The sequence below is a fragment of the Labrus mixtus genome, chromosome 9, assembly GCF_963584025.1.
Source record: "Labrus mixtus chromosome 9, fLabMix1.1, whole genome shotgun sequence".
NCBI classification, from domain to species: Eukaryota; Metazoa; Chordata; class Actinopteri; order Labriformes; family Labridae; genus Labrus; species Labrus mixtus.
In genome coordinates, this window is record NC_083620.1 from 3,507,375 (window position 1) to 3,530,000 (window position 22,626).

A 22,626-nucleotide genomic window follows, 5' to 3' on the forward strand; every position below is an offset into this window, starting at 1 on the left:
TACAGTTATATTGTATATATTAGTTCTGTTGTTCCATTATTCACCATGCACCTTATTTAGTATTTGCCTACTTGCACATAGCTCTGTATATATATATATATATTTATTTCTCGTTTACTGCACATAGTTCTGTTTACATCTGTTAGTACGATCACTGTCCACTTATATCTACTCTTTTTATATTTTGTATTTTAAGTTAAGTTTAAGCTTTAAGTTGTATTTCAATTGACACTTTATATTTTAGGTTTAAAATGTTTCGTCTACTTGCACTGTTGTTAATTTACTGCTCTGTGTGCCTTTGAATTGCCCACCGGGGACAAATAATTTTTTTTGAATTGAATTGAATTGATCACAGAGGTCTGTGAGCTAATCGAGGGAGGAGAGAAGGGAGAGAGTCCAACAATCACTTTGTGCTTCAGTTTGACTTTTATATGAAAGATATTGTGCTTCCAACGCACAGGAACTGTGGAGCATGCTCAGAATGCATGCACCAGCATGGGCCCGATTGAGGTGTATAGCAGAAGTGTATACATCAGACTAAAATGTTTTCATGTATTTTTAAAAGTCCAGTTTAAGTCAGACTGGCAATACACATCCCCTTTTTCAAAGGGATGTAAATGTACTGTGATAGGCTATATTCATTAAGCAAAAGGGATCATTCAGGTTCCCATGCTGAATGACCTTTCATATCACATTATTGAAATACTACTGTGTGAGTCATAAGCTCCTCCACTGATTCCTGCTAATGAATGCTGTCTGTAAAGGAATACAGGGACTTCCTCGTCACAGCCTGGACTCCATATCACATCTCTGAAAGCAACACTTATCTCAGCTGGTATACACCACAAGGCTTAACTGTGCTTCACCTCCATCCTCATCATCCTCTCTGTGTCTGCTCCTCTCTGCCTGATCTCTTCCCCTCAAGACAACTTGTTTCCTGAAAGAGAGTCACAGGGTAAATCCAGGTTAACAGCATCCTCTTCAGATATATGACATGAATTCAACACCATCTTAGAATACTGTGCATTAATTGTGGCTTCAATTTCTGTCTTTATTTCTCCCTCTGCCTGCCTGCCTGCCTTTCTGTCTGCGACGTGTTTCTGTCTCCACCAGAGATCATTTCTCACACAGTCAGCAGGTATATGCGCAGGTCTCCTCTTTCCTCTGCTCTCATGTGACAGAGAAGGTGAGAAAACACCACCTCCTCCTCCTCCTCCCTCTCCTCAACTGCAACAAGGTTTACAGGTATAGAAGGTGTGAATGGATGGTTTTGCGTCTGCCTGACTTGCTGTTTATCTCTGATGTTAAAGCTTTTGAAACGGTAAAAACTCATATTTGGCATGAAAGTTGTGATTCTCATTAAACATCCAACAGAATCTGACTTTCTTTTCTGTGAGCTGCATTGTTTACACTCCAGTTAGCAACTTGACAAGCGACCGTGTTTTCAGATAAAAATTGAAGGGAATTCGCCCTTCTGTTCTGCAAAGTAAACACTTTCATGTCTTGGTTCATTACATCCCCAGAAGGAGCGCCCATTCATCTGTTTCTTGTGAGTCTCAGTTTAACTGTAAATAATAAGTTACACAGAGGCTTCTGGATATTATTCAGCTGCCTCCTGGGGCTAGACCAGGTGAGTACCACTGGTCTAATAAAGCTTATTAGCTGCTCTTATGTAGGTATCTGTCCATTATCAGTGAGTACATTACCTCTGAGCAGGTATATGGCATATGTTGGACACTGAATCTCTTTTGTCTAGTTGAACAGTTCTGATCTGTTTCAGGAGGCATCTCTGTCTCGACTGCATCATTCTGCTCAGTAAGTTTATCTAATCTTGTGCCATCAGGGGTCATTGTGCATGCAATCACTACAGCAGCATCTGATTACACTGATGAGGCTGACCTCAACCAGAGAGGAGGAGCTTTTTGGAAATCAGCTGCTCGAGCAATCATGTGGAAGAAAATCACACAAAACACATCAGTGGACTCTCTCATCCAGCTGCTACTCTGTCTCCTGATGAAGAAGCCTCAGGTTTCTGGTTCATGTTCATCCAGGTGACCTGAATGAGCATCTTTTGGTGTTCTTTTCCAAGCGGCTGAACTACAGAGCGTACAGAAATTCATGAAACTCATAAGGTCATCTGAATGATTTAAGCTTCTTTTCCCAATCCTTTGACATATGACAGGAGTCACAACCCAAACTTGTTAAATACTTTTGCTGAGGAATGACTTAAACTAATTATAAGTGAGAGTTGCAGACGGACAGATAATTACAGTTTTAAACAGGGAAATACAGCTGTTAGTTAGGGCCTTCATTTTAAAATGAGACAACCTTGTGATCCTCTGGCATCACTTTTGCATGTTCAGGTCATGTCATTCATGTAAAACATAATTTTAAAAAAATCTAAAAGTTGTTAGAAAAAGCAGTCAAGTGAGCAATAACCAAAAAAAGTAAATATTGAGCTATATATGTCAATATAAAATGTATTTCAAGATGGCAAACACAGACTCACATTTTTAATCCATTTTTAAATATCTGTGATTCCTTATCAGTAGTAAGACTATGGGAAATGATAAATGGACTTGAGCTTGTATAGTGCTTAATACTCAAATCAGTTTTTTTTACACCACAGATCACACACATTCACACTCTGATGAAGGTTACTATGTAAAGTAAAGTGACCACCAGAAGTAAATATTCACATTCATACACATTCATACCCACTGACGAAGCAGCAGAAGCAACTTGAGGGTTAAGTGTCTTGCCCAAGGACACATTGGACATGTTGCTGCAGGAGCCGGGGATCAAACCCCCAACCCGGGGTTCAGAGGAACGACAGTCTCTACCAACTGAGCCACAGCTTCCCCTCCCCGCTTTACTGCCTGGATGTAAACAAGCGCAGTGGACAGATAGCATCTCATTGGAGCTGCTAGGTTTGTCAGTATTTTGACCTACAAAATGGAGATAAAATTGTTTTGGCTGCGTCAGGTTAAACTGGCAAATCAATCTGAGCAATGTGTAAGAACATTTAGCACAGATACAGTATGTGTACGTTAACCTGCAGGGAGGACTAAAGGCAGTTGGTGCTAGCACTGCTTACGATACTCAGCAAACCAAATCACAATATTTACCCGCAGAGAAATTGAAATACATTTTGCTCAATTTTGACTGTTTTCCTTTAAAACAATCAGTGAGTCTAAATTTAGATTTCTGTTTAACAGCTTCGGACCGTCATAAAAACACACACGTCTATTCATTTGTTCCTGAATTGCTTCACAGTGTTGCGATCTACAGTGAGTGCATCTATAATCTTCTAAAGTATTGTATATAAATATATTATAAGCTTTCCTCAGACTACTTTTGCCCCGCAGACTGAAACTGAGCAACTTTGTGTTTTGCAGGAACATAAAATCCATTAAGAAATGATCTAAAAACAACCTGCTGTTTCCAAGAAAAGAACTCTCGACATGACCACAAACTTTCAGACGAACAGCGTGAAGAGGAAACCAAACTGTGACAGAAGAAGCTGGCTTCTTTTCACTTCTCCATCTGCAATACACTGAAGAGCAACTCTGTACAAAGTGCCTGTCTCTGTGTCGGGCAGCAGTGGAGCTCAGTGGGTAATACCATTATTCACACAGTTACAAGAGGTCACTAGTCCACTGGGAATAGACATGAGTCATAGAGGCAGAAACAAATGACGGGGTTGTTTTGTGGAGGAGGATGGAGATGGAAATGCAAAACCATTAGTCTTATTTATTCAATTGTACTGCTCTTTAGTATTCACATTAAACCATGCAATTGAATTCAAAGTAGATGATGCAAAGTAGAGCTTTACGTCATGGCACATGAAAAGTCACATTTGAATTTGAAAATGTTCACAACAATGACTCCATAAACATGCTGCGAGTAGAATTATTTAATCTATAGACAATTATGTGTTATGTTTTACAATGTTCTCATTCACTGTTGTTCTCCCACGGACAAAAAGTAATTTATTAGATTCATACATACCCACAACTGTGAGCCAATTTGGACATGTGCAATGAAATATCAGAACCTCAGCTGCCCCAGCTCAAGTCATGTGGTCAAGTGAAGAGATGTAAAAGAAAGGAAGATGTAGTCCAGGATGTTGGATGAGCTAAATATGTCAAACAACAACCATATGTTGGCGTTACATATGGGACGAAAAATAATGTTGCTTAAACCAAACCAAACATACTGTCTAATGTAATTAGAAGAAGTCGATTAGTGACTATAACTGGACTCATAAAATCATTTAAACATGCTAGTCTGATCGGGCTTCTGATTACAATGCCTCCTGGTCGCCTCCCTTTGGAGGTCTTCTGAGGGCGTCCATATTTATATTATGCCAAAGGGTACCTTGAAATCCTTACACAAAAGAACCTTTGTTGCATCTGTTGCAAGCTACCTAAAGTCGTAGCTTGCAACAGATGCAACCTCCTGCATCTGTAATAAAGATCAGGGGTAGTTGGAAAATATGCTACAGCTCCCTCCTGAAAAGAGTCTTAAGGTGCCTTAAAACACCTTTCAACTGACTCCATGGCGTACCTTGAATCAGATGCAACCTTCTACATATGCATTAAAAGACAAATAAAAACAAAAACTTATATGAACCTTGAAGGCAGAATATGCCAGTTTGTCCTCTGTAAATATCTCTCTGAGTCACGTCTGTCTTCAATGAGTGTGAAGTGTGAGTCCCGCTGTCTGTGATGTTGTCGGAGTCGTATTTACATCCTGTTTACATGGACGGGACGGCCGACCGGCTCCTCCCTTTAAGTATAAAAGCTGTCGCCAAACAGCAGTTTGTTTTGGTTTCATGCTGGTGCTCAAGGGCGACCTCTACTGGATCAAAACATTGTGCATTCTTCCTTTAACATACCCATGAGGGGTACCTCGAAACAGACTGATAAAATGCACCTAAATAAGATTATTGTTATTATTGAAAAATGAATGGTCCCCTTTAAATTGATGCCAAAGAATCTGGACCATAAATGATTTTTTGAAACACATTAAAAGTGACATGAAAACAGAAACTGAAGGGGACTTGTGACTGACCCTAAACATGCTCCTGTAAATGTTTCCATGACGATTCTTTTTTCACAGTATTGTGAAAATTTTGTGTTTTTTACAGGAAGTGAAGAAATTGTGGGATTGATCATATATGCTCTAGTTCACCATTTGGACTCACAAATATAAAAAAAACAATCACAGTTTTTTCTTCAGAGTCCTGCCAGAGCACAGCCTGAAGAGTCATCAGAGGCTAAACAAATTGGAATCATGCTTTCTCTGGAATCGTTCATTGTCTCCCGCTGGCATTGCAATCTCCTATGCTCCTGTCACAATCTCATGTATTTTTAGAAATGGGTGCTTCATTGTTTTCCCTGTTCTTCTGTGTGCTCAGACTTATTGCAAAGCTGGTGACAGTGTGGCAGTGACTCCGCTGCAGTGAGGGTACAAATTCTGGCCCTGGGATGAATGGAGGGCAGAGAGGGATGATTCAGAGGACAAGTCGTGGTGAAGAGAACAATGAATGTGATTAAAGAAAGGAAATGAATCCAAGTTCTTTGGATTGGGCTCGGATTCATTTTAACACGTCATTATCTCACCATTGTAAGTTACAGCCTGCATGAATATGAGAAAATAGAAAGTTCATATTCCAAACTGACATGTCTTTGAAGAGTCATCCAGTATTCCAGGGATTGGAAACAGTTTTAAGACAAAGCGGAAAGTCCTTATTAGAAAATGGATAAGCTGTCTCCTTTATGCATGATAAAAACAGGTCTACTCGCAGAACATTTTTGACATAAGGAAGGATTTACACAAGAGCACAGAGCGAACAAAAATAAGAAGAGGTAGAAAAAAGCGATGATAAAGTATAAACAAAGAAAAAGGTCTGCACACGCTCCCAATCAGCAACGATGTTCATCAAAAAAATGTGGCAGTCTTTTGGACTGCTCGTCTCCTGAAACATTTGCCTGAAGAAGATCTTTTGGATCAAAATGTTGCCCTCAATAAAGTTGCTTTCTGGGAGCTGAACAGTGTTTGCACTTTTCTGTTTTTTCTTCATTTTATACTTTTTTTGTCCTGCACCTGTATGCAATTTGTTTGGATTTGCACGCACTAGACCTTTTGTTTTCTTTTTTAAGCCAGATATGTGAGAAATAAATCTGACATGACATCTAGATTTTTGAGTTTGATTTTACAAATGTGACAGTTATGTAAACATAGCAAGAGAACGGAAATAGAAAAAGCTTAGAAAACATGATGAATAATGTAATGTGTCTTTTTGTCTTCAGTACCTGGTGACTTTTTTTTATTTGGAGATATGTTTTTCATGCCACAGCTACAACCAAACCATATTGCTTTGCTTTCTGTGACCCGAGTCCTGATTTTATGACAGCACTGATGGATGGTCTGCATTCTGTCACAAAAGCTTGAAACTAAAGTGAAACCATTTTAAAGATGATGGAAGCTGGCACCAAAGAGCCGGGGGACATCAGCAAGCTGCATCAGCATCTGCAGATAAATCCCACTGACAGCTGACACGTCACAGAGATGTACATCACAGCGTTTCATGGTCCCTCATCAGTCTGTGAATGATGATTTCACTGAGAGAGACTAAAATGGGATTTTTAAATAACGGTTAGCGGGTAGTTATATCTGAATAGAACCCTGACAGGACGAGCAGGACCCTGATGTGAGGAGGAGGGGTTCTGCTCACCCTGAAGGGGTTCCTCCACCATAACAACCTGCTCACTATACATCATCCTGCTCATCACACGACTACTTACTTTGGAAATCAATCATTTGAAACAAAATATTTAATTGTTTTAAAAATGATTTTTTTCTTCAACTAAACAAATAGGCAGTGTTGTAGCCAAGACCACACTAACCGAGACCAAGACCTTCCTGAGACCAGAATGCTCCGAGACTGAGACTAAGTAGTGCAGTGTGCAGATTTGAAAAAGTTAGAAATTGAGCACAAACAAAAAACGATGGAGAAAAGAAGATTCCTGGTACAGGAGATGCATATATTCACAACTGCTTTGAAATAGAGTATTAAAAATGATTTTCCAAACCAGAAATTAAGAAAAAAAAAACAAATGAATACATTTCTGATTTCTACTGATGATACCCTGATGCTCAAAGCTCACTCAGACATAGGTTAAATAAATAAATATAGATTAAAAACCAGCAACACAACATTTCCAATAATTGCTTTTTGCCTGCTTCTCTGTCCTGTGAAATACAATCAGGTTATCAATATCTTAAATATCTTCTGCTTGAGACTAAACATCGGCTTTATTTAACTTAACTGAACACTTAATCCTTCACTCCTACACAGACAAAATAATAATGTAAATATACATTTCAAGGCTGATTTTGTCCCCGTCTGGTTCTGCCTGCTGGTGGGATGAAGCGGAGCGGCTCAGACATCCTCAGTCAACACCCGACTTCTCTCTCTGCAGGCTGTCAGAGCTCAGGTGGGGAGGAAGCCAATAAATCTGTCGATGCCGTGGACACAGCCGGCCGGTCAGCAGGCAGCAGACACACCGACAGAGAGGCAGGAAGACAGAACCAGACGATCGCAGAAAGCAGGAGGAGGTGATTTCTTCTCATTTAAGTTGATCATATTTTGTGTCTGCTTCAGGCAATAAATTATCTTATGTTTAGAAAAACCTCAGCACCTTTTTATTTCTCTTCCAACAGTATGAAAAAATAAAGTGAGCCATTTGTTAGACGCCCCAGAGGAGGCAGACAGGCAGACTGATTCAGGTCCAGGGCCAGATGGTGGACAGACAGGCAGTTGTTTACTCGGCTGTTGTCAGTCAGCATCTTTTCCTGCTGAGGCTTTTAGGCTTGCCGCTCCAATAAAAGTCAGTCGATGCCATACTGGAACCTCTCCAGACACTTTATTAACTTCAAACAGTCTGAACTGGAGGGCGAGTAATTATTCTATTGAAGGGCCAAATTTTAGTCCACAAGATTGGTTCTCTGAAGCGTTTTCACTTCACTTTGCATTATTGACAAACTGCACCCGACTCGATCCTCAAGGCCCTATTTAATTTAATGAAGGCCCTGTTTAATTTAATGATGTTTAATTTATTGAAGGCTCTGTTCAACTTAACCGGAAACAGTTACCTTTTGTTGTGTTTTGCCTATTCGGCTTTCTATGCCTTTACTCTAGACTCAGAAAAAGAGAGAAAGAGTCAGAAACCGGCAGAGAGAGTTGTGGGAAGGGAGCCACAGGCCGGATTCGAACCCAGGCCGCCCGCATTTGAGGGCTAAAAGCCTCTGTACATTGGGTGCGCGCCCCAACCACCAGGCCAACAGCGCCATGACGTTTGATTGTTAACTCAGATGTGGAGAAAACTTTAGCAGCGAGATAACTGAATTGCTTAAAACATGTTATTTGATGTAAAAATCAAATGACTCAAAGTAGATCTAATGAATCTGGATGTCTGTATTGGTGATACAGTATCTGCTGTGATTTCCATCTATATTAAAAAGGAAATAATCTTCAGAAAAGGTAAAGGGGTAATAATGGATTTGAAGTGTCTAAAAATGTAAATTCTGGTTGGCGGTTTTTGTTTTGGATTTTGAAAATTTAAAAAAAATCAGAGAATCGAAAAAGACCAAGTACTTTGAGTTTTCTGTTTCTGTATCTTTCATCACAAGAAGTACACTGATTTACACAAGTCCTGCTAAGTTCTGACTACCTAACTGTGTTTTTCTTGGGAAAAAGATCTGATAATATTGATGATATTTATTTTGTTGTCTCCTTCTGCTCCTGCCTCTGGGAAGACTCCTCTAAACCTAATATACAATTGAAGGAAACACAACCGACAAAGATAATTCCTGTTTTAGTGTAAATGTCATGTCCGTACATCTGCTGACTTGTTGTTTACCTCCGTGGGGGTTTCAGAGCTCGGCGGTAAAGTAGAGATGAGAGCAGGTCTGCACGTTCAGACGCCACATTTCAAACCTCTGACTGGACTTGGAGAATGCTGAAAGGAGTCGTTGTTAAGCAGCAAAGACGAGCAACAGTAAGCCTCTTAAATCATGCTCATGATTCACAACCACAGCTGCCCTTGTTGAATGGACAATAACAAACTTCTGGCCAGTTGATTTACATTTTACACACAGTCCGCTCCTTCTTTCACAGTTAACAGTGGCTCTTTTTTCAGCAAACTTTTTCATGTTTTCATCACAAGAGTTCAGCTGGGTATGATCACAGTTCCATCGCTGACCAGCCTCTCACTGTCACTGATCTCAGACAGAATGTCTTCATCTAAGAGAGACAAATCAAACTGAAAAGGAGCAACGCCTGAGAGCTAGTCGATGCAGGCAACTCGAGCTGCACTGGGCCATACACTGGGCGTAAATCACACAGCTGATTATGAAGTCAGGCTGAACTCAGCTTCATCGTGTGTCCTTTGCTTTGCACTGTACAGCGGACATAAGGCTGATCATGGCCCGATCTTCTGCTCCAATTAAATTCTGATTTGTGATTTTGGTTGTACGACTGCACACACTCACACAGTGAAAGCACGATTCCCCAACTTCAGGGCTTTTCCCTGATTGCTACTTTACAAACGTCTGAAATCAACCATGGCAACAGCAGGCCTTCCAGTTTGATGAGTCTTCTCCTCCTATCACCAAAGATAAGAACGAGATAAATGTGTGCAGGAAATATCTGCAGACCTCCAGCTGACAGGGATTATTTACAATATGATTAATCTGCTAGTTAGCTGGTGTTTGATGCTGTGTGTGTGAGAGAAAGAGAGCACTTCCAATGTTGATTTTTTTTTTCTTTTAGATTTATTTTTGGGCATTTTTGCCTTTATATGAGAGATAGGACAGTGGATAGAGTCGGAAATCAGGGAGAAAGAGAGTGGGGAATGACATGCGGGAGGGGAGCCACAGGTCAGATTTGAACCCGGGCTGCCTGCCTGGAGGACTGCAGCCTCCATACATGGGGCACGTGCTCAAACCACTGCGCCACCAGCACCCCAGTGTCTGTAGGAGTTTTCAAAGGAAACTTTAGCCATAATTGTCAATGCTCCATCCTGATGGAAGTCTCTTCGCTTCAAACCTAACTGTGAAAAAAAGTAAAAGGACGGGTAGCTTCTCACTCAGAAAAAAAAAGTCAAAGATGCCCTATAAAATACAGGTAGTTCACTTTGGATGAAATTTAAAAAACCCAAAAAGAAAACTGCTTCTAAGCAGTGAGTGAGGATTTCACAGCAAATACCAACGACTGAAGGGACTTTACATCTGTACAGGAAACATTTTCAGCCCTTCTGTTGACTCAATGAAGGGCTGATTTAATGCGCATGAAGATGTGTGTGTTACTGTGAGTGCTTTTGTGTGTCCACTGTGTAAAAAAGGGTGACTCATTCCTTTCCCCCTCTAGTCTCTAATCACTCCGACTGGAGTTCATGACAGCCTGAAGTGCTGACTCCAACACGCAGAGTTGATTAAATCGCGTCCACCACTCCAGAATGACTTAAGATTATTACTAAACTCATTTCATTTTCATCTCCAGCCTTCATTTAATTCCACTGAAGACAAGTCGCTGCTTGAACAGAAACACCTTGTTGCCTGTGACCAACACCCAAACAGACTCTACTTTTTTTTTTTCCACCTCTTTCCCTCTGTGTCTGCGAACTGTTTCTTGAAGGAGGTGACACCTGAAATTCACACCAACAGCCGAGGAGAAAAAGAGATTTTTTATTTCCCACTGCTCCTCCATTCACCACAGCAGTGGGACTCCTGCTACAGCGTCGTTTTTCTGCCATCTGCTCCCAACAGGATGCATCACATCTCAGCACTGGAGTTTAACTGTGTTGTGGAGCATCACACACAGGGATCAGGTTCACAAGCCAAGCAAGAGAATAACATGCACGGGGATGGGATATAGAAATGTATTTTATTGAGTCTGTATTGTTCCAGTTTGATTGATTCTCTGCACTCTTTATTCTGCGTGCGTCCATATTTCACTGAAACAGTCTAATACAGCAATAAACTTAATGGGATTTGAATTAATGCAACAATAAATTCTCTTTCATTTGAAGACTATTAATTCAGAGTGCAAACAACAACACAATAATTCAGCCCAGAGGCAATTGCAGCTTGAGCTGAAGGACAATTTAGTCAACCGCTTGTGCTTTACTTCTTCGTGCGAAAGCAAGGGGAAGCCCCTGATAAATACAATATTTCCAAAATGTAACTTGTAATCCAGTACGACCTATTGTCCAACTGTGCTGCTTCATGTATAACATTTATAAATAAAACCAAACAAGACCTGAAAGTGCTGCGTGCCAGAGAAAATAAATAAGAATAACATTTTTCATGTTCCCTTTGTGGTTCTCTGGCTGCTTACACTCAAGGATGATCTATGTTTGTTAGGCTTCACTTCCTGAAATGTCTTATATTTAATTCTTGTATGCTGTCTGCAGACGCTCTGCAAAGACAGCATGTTGAATGCATTGCTTTGTAAACATTAAATATGTTGGTTTTTTTTAAAAGCATCTTTCAGAAGACCTGAAGATAATTCTTTACTGGGTTGACTTTCCAGAGCAGGAAACATGTATGGATCAGATTGTCAGAGGTGCTCTTCAGGACTGATTTGCATGTTGTGTAACGCTCGCTGTGTGTTCATATCAAATTCATGCAAATCTCTTGGTTGCAAAGGGTTTCTACATAATGCAGTGCAAAGAGGACGAGGGGAGAGAAAGCCAACTGTTGTGATGCAAAGTGAAACGACATAATAGCCACGGCTCAGAGATAATACTTGAAATGCTCCAACCTTAGCTGATTGATTCAAAGCTACTGTAATCCAGACAAAAAAAAAGATAGGGAGTAAAAAAGAGAAGACACTGAAGGTGTTTTGTGAACACATGAGGAAATTAAAGAGAGAGACTACGATGGATTTTTTTAAGGCATCCAAAGGGGGCAGCAGATGATGACACATTGCTGACACACTGAGATGTCAACAAAAAGAGAGGCACATATACTGCACGATTATCACACACACACAAACGCAAAAACACACACACAGAGTTACTCACCAAGCCTGGGGTTTCCTCTTGAGCAGGCCCTGCCTCCTCCACCGAGAGTGAGGGCTCAGATGATAAGTCAGCTGACGACAAACCTTCTCCATCGCCCCGAGAGAGTCCCCCTCCTGTTTACAGACACAGACACACACACAAACGGTCATCTCAGCTGTAGAAGGCTATCAGGTGGTGAGGAAAGGGTTATTGGAGTCTGAGTGGGGAACAGCAAGTTTGTAAATGTAAACTTTAACACCTGGTTGATGGATACTAAAACAGTTGTTGAGCAAACTTAAATGTGCACATATTATATATATATATATATATATATATATATATATATATATATATATATATATATATATATATATATACATATTTTAATGTTTAATGTCTGTTTCAAGGTCCATCTGTTATCTGTTATTTAACTCTGGTGTTTCATTAAAGTCTTTATATGTGATTTTTCACACTTAAATATAATATAAATCAAGTATATCCTCTGAAAATAACTCTGTGAGTCATGACTGTCTACAATGGGTGTAACACCCGAGTCCCACTGTCTGTGATGTTTTCAGAGTTTTCAGAGTCCTATCTTCACTTTGTTTACATCGCCCGGACGGCCGGCTGACTCCTCCCCTCGTGTATAAAAGTTGTTTAATTGAGGGACTAGAGAAAAGAAGAATAACATACTGTACTCACTGCTTAACTGTGTTTCTAGATCACGCTCATTTCAGGTAAATTTACATGCAGTGTGAAGATACGAGCATAATCGCTAGCATTAGCATGCTAACACTTGGCTTCATGCTGGTGCTCAAGGGTGACATCTGCTGGATCACAAAATCGCATATAAAGCCTTTAAGTACTATCGGCTGCAGCGTCCAATCAGTGAGCGATATCCAATAAGGGGGCGTGTCTGTCTATAAAAAGACTTCTGTGAAGTCTGCTCTTGTGCATCCTCTTTTATCACTATCCCTCCTCTCTCCTCTATTCTCTCTCCTCTGAGCAGCTTTAAGGGCTGAGGAAACATTGTTAAGATGTAGAGACTACGTCCGGTTCAACCGAGGAGCGAGGAGACATCATTTAAGAGACCTGAGACACAGCTACAGTATAGACAGAATTTGTTGATGGTTGTAACACAAGATTCTTAAATGAACCTCCATTTTTTTTGCCACCTGTATTTTGTTCAGCAGAAAGACTTTGAGAAAAGAATTCGACAGGTGTATAAATATTACCGGCAAATGGTATTCTGCGCTGTCAGTCAGCGGCTGCACAGTGAACTGAGATGTACACACGGGAGTTTGAGAGGAAGGTAAAATGTCATGTTGGACACGACATCATCCCAGAAAATGACGGAGCAGTGAAGTGTTAGAGACAGGAGAGAGACACGAGGAGGTTATTAAAGCATTTGAGGACCAATGGAGCGAAGAATTAACAAACACACCTTCTGTCAACGTCAAGTCCCTGACACACACACACACACACACACACACACACACACACACACACACACACACACACACACACACACACACACACACACACACACACACACATATAGTGAGGAGGGGGAATTGAACGCATCATGGTGTGTGTTGATTGGCAACTTTATTTGTCTTTTTGCAATGAGGACAATCTGGAGGTTTCAGAAGACGAGGAGATGCTTACTGCTTCCTCTTTAACACCTGCGTCACCATGAGGAGATTCCTGCTCAATTCCCACAAACAGCAGCCGAGACCATCACCAAGTTCACCATCAGGTGTGCTCACTTTAATGAGCACCCTCTATAATAAACAAAAAAAAGGACTCAGCCATGGGGAAAAAGAGTACACTGCCAATGACAATCAAGTCCACAGATATTAATAGAGGCTGTTCAGTGTCTATAAGGCAAGCAGCACAGATTTAACCAAGGATAACTTTAGCAAAAAATTACAAAAAATGAATTTTAGCCTACCTTTACTGGTGGTAAGCAAACAAAACGCTAGTAAACCTGTCGGCATGTCTGATGATTTTAATTATAAATGTAGTCACACATTTTTTGCCTCTTGCATACAGACAGCATCTCATAATTTGGAAAGGTACTGATAGTTGCTGATGTTGTGGGTATTTTTCATGGACTATGTCTGATCTGTGAGCAATATATTTCATTTAGTGCTTTGTTTGTTTTCTGTGTGTTCAGGGGCACGAGAGAAGGACAGAAGTTACACGAGCCAGCCAGAGCTCTGTTTATCTTTGAACAAAGACTGAAACACACTGAGCAAATAGCTACGCACCGGCCCCCGGGCATGGCTGATTCTTGAAGGGAAAGAGAGCCGACACTGTGATTGGTTTGATTTATGTTTCTCCCAAAGCACACCTATATTCCAGAGACTTGATCCTACCTCTTAGTGCCCTGCTTTAATAACATTTTTAGATTGTTTAAATAATGTCTACAATAGGACTGTTAGCTGCACTCATATTCAGATGTTGGTTTATTTTTATGCTTACTGAACATTTAGCCAGGTAAGTCCCAAAGAGATCAGAGATCACTTTTTTAAGGTAGACTTGGCCAAGGATTGCAGCAACAACAGAAACACTCAAACTCATACAGCACACATTACATAATGAGAGTCTGAAGTGTATGGCACATATGTTCCTGATAGGTTATAAGATGTGACTTCACAACACACTCCCGCTCTGCTGTTAGACACACAGACTCACAGCAGCACTCCCACTGCTCAGTTAAATATCAGACTATTTGGTGATACATTAAAAACTAGTAGTTTTTTTAATGGGACAGAAGGTTGAGAGACTGCCAGCTTTTTATATCTCTTCTTCAAGGAAGACCTGGCCAAGAATAGCAGCAACTCAGAGTTTCAACAACAAACACTAATACAGTAGATATTACATAATGAGACAAATAATGAACGGATTGTCAGCTCAAACAGTGGCATACAGAAAGTTTGGATTCAAGACCACTTCACATTCAGGGTAACTAAGTTTTGCCGCTTTAGACTGTGCTCTTTTTGCTGTTCTTGAGGATGTAAAGAACATAAGTTTAGTTGTGCCTGCATTTACTTAGAGTGGCATATTACAGAGCTGATCTTGTATAAAGTCAAAAGCATGAAGAACATTTGAGAAAGCTTTTGAAGACCTAGGTGCACAGCAGTAAATGAAAAGAAGAATTTGGATTATTTTGTCTGAGGCAATCAATATAGATAGTAAATTAAAGTGGCCCCAGAACTGAACCTTGAGGTACCCCCATTACTGAACAGTCTGGGGTTTACCAGTAAGGTAGTTTACAAACCACCCAACAGTATGGTCTGGGAAATTAAAGGTTAAGTTGTCTCAGATAATAGCTGGTGAGATGCAGGATTGCATTCTGCCTTTTTCGCTGACGGACCGTTTTGCAGCTAGATGACAATTTTACTCCAGCTACAAATGGAAACCACACTGCTTCTAAACAAAAAAATCTTGTCACTGGCAGCAAATTCTGCATCATTAGATCGTTTTTTTATAGAGAATATTGTTGGTTAAACTCATGCCTATGTGCCCTTAAAAAGTGAACAGGACAAATGAATCGCCCCAAGAAGTAGAAATGTTTTGCAGGGTTTTCATCAGACAGATATTTATATGTTTCTAAGTTTATGCTCATCAATTGAAATGTGTAGTTTGCAGCAGACACATTTGAAGGATCAATACCTTATTAGAAAGTGACCTTCAACCTATTCTTGTTTATTTGTGAGGTGTTGGAAGGGACGTATTGATGTTGTGTTTTGCAAGTTCACTCCTCTTAATGAACACTAAGAGAAGCTTCTTTGTGTCAGTAAAGCTGCATGAATTGAATTGTGCTGAAGTGGAGGAGGAATGTTGGGTCGATTAGAAGCTGGAGCTTTGTGGCTTCAGTGTGGCCTTTTACTCCGTCTCTCTCTCCATCCCTCCCTCTTTTCTTTTCTTCTCTTTTCCAATCGCTCTGTCTGCTTCCAGCTCGTCCTTTTCCTTCTTCGGTCTCTGTTGTCCTTGCTCCGCTCATCTCTCTCCCCTTACATTATTGATACAGAGCACATCTACGGATCTCCAGAGGACTGATGACCTCTGCTTCTGTCTCCATCTTTCTCTCGTATTCCTATTTTTTTTTATCAGTCTGCTTCATCTCTATTCCTTCCCCTCCGGCCAGCCGAGTGATAAAGTGAGTTTGCACAGCCCGAATTGAGCCATTACTTGAGTCCTATTTCTCCCTGTGTACGGTGCACGCTCTGAAATATGACTTCTAAACTGTTCCTGTTTTATCTTGTTTCTCTCATTTCAGCGTCAAAGAGGTGCAGAAGAAGAATTAGTAGGCGGCTAAATCATGTCTGGATCTTGTGTCTCAGGAAATAATCACTGATTTTACTCTAGATATCAAAGAAGAACATTAAGCTTTTGTACTTTGGCAGATATGCACAATATTAGGAATGTGCGGGAATATACCGAAGTCACAGTTAAGTTTTACTTCGGTTTTGGAGTCATGGTTCAGTATGAGTTCGATACAATAGGAAAGAAGCAACAATCCATATATATATATATATATATATATATATATATATATATATATATATATATATATATTTTATATATATTTTTTGTGCCTTTAATGGAGCGATAGGACAGTGGATTGAGCTGGAAATCAGGGAGAGAGAGAGAGTAGGTAATGACATGTGGGAAAGGAGCAACAGGTCGGAATCGAACCTGGGCCACCCGCTTGGAGGACCACAGCCTCCATACATGGGGCGCGCGCACTAACCACTGTGCCACACAATCCATATTTCTAAGTTTCTCTGATTCATAAATAACTGACTGTTGTAACAGTTACACTTTGTTCCATCATGTGTTAATTAGAAATACCTGAGAGCGTTTGTACATCCCGTAGTGTATTTACCATGACACAAAAAAAGAGGAAAACTCAACAAAATGATGCAAAAATAAAAACCAAAACAGAAATAAATAACATCTCCTGATTTGAAAGTATAACATGCTATGTAAAATATGTTCCTTTGTATATAAATAATACATATTTTTTATGAACTTGAGAGCCTGGGAGGTAATTATTCACAGTTCAAGGTTCATAACGGTCACAGTGAGTTGATGAAATGTGCGGTCAAGAAGAAGAAGAAGCTGTAAGAAGCTTTAAGTGTCACAGGAGGTGAACGTCGGGAGCAGCGGTTACTCATGCTCAATCACCGCTCGTGTACGTCACTAAAGGACCACAGACTGGTTTATGTGAACACGGAGAGGGACATTGTAATGAGGTTTGAGAACTTTTAATACACACTTGAATCCTCTACTGCTGCATGTGCGCTCATAGCTTTAAAAATGTGTTAGCTTCAGTAATGTTTTCGTCCCTCTCTGCTTTCACATCCAGAGGCTTTTTGAAAACAGCAGGGGATAGGTTGTTAGACACCTGTTGGGTTTTGTTCAGCCTAGCTCTGGTGATTGGCTCCTCTGGATGAAGCCGCCTTATATTCATTAACATGCTTGATGTGTTTCCAATGACATCCTGTGAAACAGGAGTTTCCCCACACAAGCAGACAGGCCTTCTAGCTCTACTGGGTCGTATTACTCTTCTTCTTCTTCTTCTTCTTCTTCTTCTTCTTCTTCATGAGTTTTATTTGATTGGGGTGGTGATACGGCCATGTGTGACTGCCTTTTTCCTTTACACTCAGAGGTATTTGTCGCATGACTGCATGAACGTTTTAATATATTTTATTACATCATTGTGTCTGGAATATCTCTGTCTTATTTAGGTTTCAATTATTCACTTAATCTATGTTAAACATGTGCTAAATTCCCATTAAATATTCACTTCATGTTTATTTTATAACAAAATAAAAATGTAATTGTTCAAAAGGGAGCGACGGTTGATAATGTTGAATAATAAGATGGAGATATAGTTCTTTCTATGTGAACAGCTTGGGTATCTCTGTCTGTTGTTGGAGGACATATGGACGAGTGGGCAGAGACTTGTTAGAGGCACACGTTCCTTATGTGTAACACAGGAAACAGGAAAGTATGTTGAAGTGGGCGTGATCTGAGAGAGAAATACATATTGTCTTAAAATTATTACAAACAGCCCATGATGTTTTTTCTTAAACTTTGTAAAAGATCACTTTCAATGACTTTTTGACGTGACCACATCAGTATGAGGGACAAAAAATGACTAAAGTATAAATAAATAAATGAATAAATAAATAAATGTTGGGAGAAATGCATACAATAATGTATAAATAAATAAATAATTAAATAAATGCATCAATAAATATATTCATATATTTATTTATGTATTTCTGTGTCCATGTTGTTCAAGGAAAAGTAAATATGTAAATTAAGTGGGCCGTCCTAACATTACTGAAGTAGGATTGGTCAATTTTGAAAAACAGACAGAAGCAAATTTACATATATACTTTTCCTCTTACGACCTGGACACAGAAATAAATAGATGTGTAAATGTAAAAATACAGAAATAAATGAATAACTCAATTAATGTGGAAATGTATGCATTGATACATATATAACTTTAGAAATACGCTAATAAATGAATAAATACATGTAAAAATATATAAATAGCCTTTTTCATTAACAAAGTGTATTTATTATTTATTCATTGATGTATTGTTTTCAGCATTTATATATTTATCGATGCATTTATTTAATTATTTATTTATTTATACATTATTATATGCATTTCTCCCAACATTTATTTATTTATACTTTAGTCATTTTTTGTCCCTCATACATCGGACCTTCAACTCTCAAAGTCGTCAACTACACCTGATACACGTCTCTTCATTTTCTGTACCAACAGTTTTGCACACATTATTTCTCCATACTGTGTTCTCCATCCCAAACTGAGCACTGGTGTCTGATGTCAAAGAAAGGAAGAAAGTCAGTAAAAGGTATTCTGGGTAATGTAGGCGTTTTATTCTCACAGATCAAAGCCTCAGACTTCCCTCATTACTCTCCCACAGCTTTATTGGAGCTGTTTTGGTAATATGACTACTCTGCTGCTGCTGCTTCACATCATTTCTGAACCACAGGGAGGTTTGTTGTAAAGCAGCTACAGGAAATGAACAATTTTCAGGTCATCTGGGCTGTGTGAAATGGTTCCCTGCAGACTACTAGAGTGCACTGTAGTGTCCGATTGACCGCTTCAGGGCGGAGCGGGATAGTATTTCACTATAAAGTGAACAATGCACATAAACAGTTGAGTAAAATCTGGGAGGATTTATTGATACAAACTGTTTGGATCAAATCCCAGTTAAACAACCTGGAGTATGAGCAGTGAGAAAATACAATGACAAGTGTCTGCCTTTCCCTCACTGCAGAGTCTCGGGATCAATGAAGTATATACTGTATAATTAACCATATATAATCACAGCTAAGTGTATCTATAAGAGCTACAGCAGATATTAAAATGACAAAAATAGATAACGATAAAGGAACAATCTCTAGTTTTCAAAAACGTCATTCTTTGATATTTTTTGCTACCCCGTGTTTTAATACAATAATACTTCTGTTATTTTAATGACCGATAGTATCAAAAAGTAAAAGCTTTAAAACTTCAGATCTTCACACATATTTTGCCAAAAGCTGCAGCGAGCCGAAATGACATTATCCAATTTGTTGCTGCCGTGGTATCAAAACAGATATTAATATGGTTTGATTTTTCCTAGAATCATATGTAAGGTTAAAAATCTAGCATTGTGACAAACACTAGAATATACTGACCTGTGATAAATTGTCTGCAGAGAAGTTTATAAAGATGATTTTGAGGGCTGACTTTTTAAGAAACTGCGCTAACATTTAGTGAAACGTTGTCAAAAGAGAAGCAGTGGAGCCTGAAATATCCCCGACAGCAAGTTCAGGAAAGTATTTAAAAAAAGGAACAGCGATCAAACTTGTCAGACAGGACGGAGGGAGGAGGGAGCAGAAGGAGAAAAATAACACCTCTCTGTGTCTCTGTCCGTGTCTTTCTGCTTCACACAACAACACCCCCTCTGGTGCTTCTTTCAGCCTCACTCTGCTCACCTTTCTTGAACTGAACACAAAACCTTTTCTCTTGCATTTCCTCTGCAGCAGGTGTGAAGACAATCTCACAGAATGTGGCATCAATAACACGTCTATTTCAGCTCCCACAATGCATTCTGAGCTAGCATCTATCCCGGGACCTCACAAGAATAATCAGATCTATTTTTCAGTTTCAGTCCGCATGAACAGTAAAGCCAACAGTTTATTTGATTATTGATTCATCTATTGACTATTTTATATCCATAAGACAGCATTACTTTCATTGAGATAAAGGTTATATCATGTTTGTCTTTGCTTTTAGTAACATTGGGAAAAAAAAAAAAACAAGTTTTGAATATTAATCAACAGTTGACAGCGTGACCTCAACACAAGTCTGCATCGTCAGAACCTGTTCAAAACATACTCAAAGAAATATTTTGTAAAACTCCAAATTCTAGAGAAACATCTGGTTATGCTGCTCGGTCTGACAGGATGATCACACGTTTTAGATTTTCTTTCACTGTGAAAAAAAAACAACCTCTTTGCAACACCGCAATGTGTTTGCAACGATAGAAAAGCTTCAACCTGCTGTGAGCTGTTTCAGTCTGCAGGAAGTGTTACAGGTTAGAGACTTCTATAATAAATGGGAAATAAAGCGACTTCACTATTGGTGTACTTGCAATACAAGTGTGCAATATTAACCTGAAAAACAAAAAACAGTGTCATTATATAATGTGAAAAATATGTGTGCAATAACCTCAGGTGCAATAAGAGATGTAGAAAACATATTTATATTTTCATTTCATTGTACAGTGTTCCCCTTTGTTTATTTACAGGAATATTCTAAATATCTTCCTTCTCCAGGGCAGAAAAAAAAAATTGAGAACCCCTGCACTAATGTACTTTAGCATCCTGTTTTCAGAGGAAATGCATCAATTAGGAGTAAATGGTGTTTCATGAGGTCTTGGTGAGTTCAGAGGAAAAGTGTAATGGACGCACGTCAATCAAATTAACATATCAGAACGATACGCTGATTATCTCAGAAATGGGTTTGCATCATTTAAGCCGGATGAAAGCCAGTTTTCAGATCTGGAAGATTATTTTCAGTTAACACTAGGGATGGTCATTTTCTGTCATTTCAATATTCAGGACCTTTAAACGAGTACTCGATTACTCTCAAGTTATATTTTTTTAAACATAAAGAAAAATACGTCTGACATGGACATCCTGTACTCACTGCTCGGCAGATTCTTTTAGGTGGTCCGTTATAGAATAGAATCTTTATTGATCCCAAACTGGGAAATTGTGGCGTTACAGCAGCAGGTTATCAAAACACAATATGAGTAAAAAACACAATGTTAGCAAATTTAAACACAATATAATATTAAATACAAAGTAAATAAGCACTAAAAATATCAAAACTAAGAATGTGAATATATACAACCAGGATTTAATTTAGCATTACTAGTCTTAAATATGAGAGATTAAATGTAAATGTGCAAAAACAGAGTTGTAAATGGACAGAATTGACATAGGGAGATGTGCAGTCAGTGATACTTAAGTTAAAGTGCATGAGTGTTGACATGTTATCAGCAGAAACTATTCAATATAATGGCGAGTAGACAGACAAATGAAGTGAACATGAGTGCAGGGATAATTTGTAAATTTATGTTCTCTGCTGGTGTGCCACTCATCATAATGTGTGTGTGTGTGTGTGGGACAGCGGTCGTTCTGAGAGAAATGACGGTGATGGTAACGTTTGACTCTGTGCTGAGAGCTGTCCATGAGACTGTAGTAACAGACACTTCTGATCGTGTCAACTTGCTGAAGCCTTATCCTTCCACAAACTGAATGAGAGGATATCTCTGCTCCCCATTTTCATTATTAGCAGGGTAATCTTCCCCGCTCTGGTATCATCCCAACTATGCGCGCTAACAGAGACAGCAAATGATGTGAAGTGAGACTGTTGTATGAGTTTGTGTTTATTTATTTGATTTGTATCATTAGTTCAAGACCCACTGCATATGAGAGGAGATAAAAGGCTGTGGCCTTGCTGTTTATTTATCATATGTGTGAGGGACATTATAGTCATCATTTAAGACAGAAGACCCTGCCCTTAACCACAGACTGTAAATATTAATATATGAAGCCTGAGTGATGTCAGCCATCTGTTCCTGCAGGGGGCTCCGGAGGCTCATCAGCAGCAGCCGCCATGTTGGAAATGCTGTCTCAGTCTAACTTACAGTCAACCTAACGACAGGCTGAGAGCTGGAGCTGAGGCGGGTTTTAAGCCTCTTGACGAACCGTTACATCACGCCCACCTGTCAATCATGTCAGCTGGGCCTTTCTATGAATAACACGTATCGGACATGTTTGGTGTTTGTACCAGGATGTAAACATGTTTATTTATGGTGTAAAAACAGCTTTTTTTGCCTGTCATGTGTTTGTGATTTCCGGTGTTCCTGGAGCCAGCCTCAAGCGGACCCTCGACAAACTGCAGGATTTTGCACTTCCACATTAGCTTAGGGTT

At 39.4% G+C, this 22,626-nt stretch overlaps 1 protein-coding gene across 1 annotated transcript in view; it reads right to left on the bottom strand.

The window, feature by feature from the left end:
• The window catches only part of lrrc75a (leucine rich repeat containing 75A), a 47,397-nt gene that overhangs the window by 8,776 nt on the left and 15,995 nt on the right, over positions 1 to 22,626 (bottom strand). Inside the window, exon 3 of the mRNA XM_061045982.1 lies at positions 12,096 to 12,208. Within this exon, the coding sequence (XP_060901965.1) occupies positions 12,096 to 12,208 (113 nt within the window). The remainder of the gene's footprint in view (positions 1 to 12,095; positions 12,209 to 22,626) is intronic.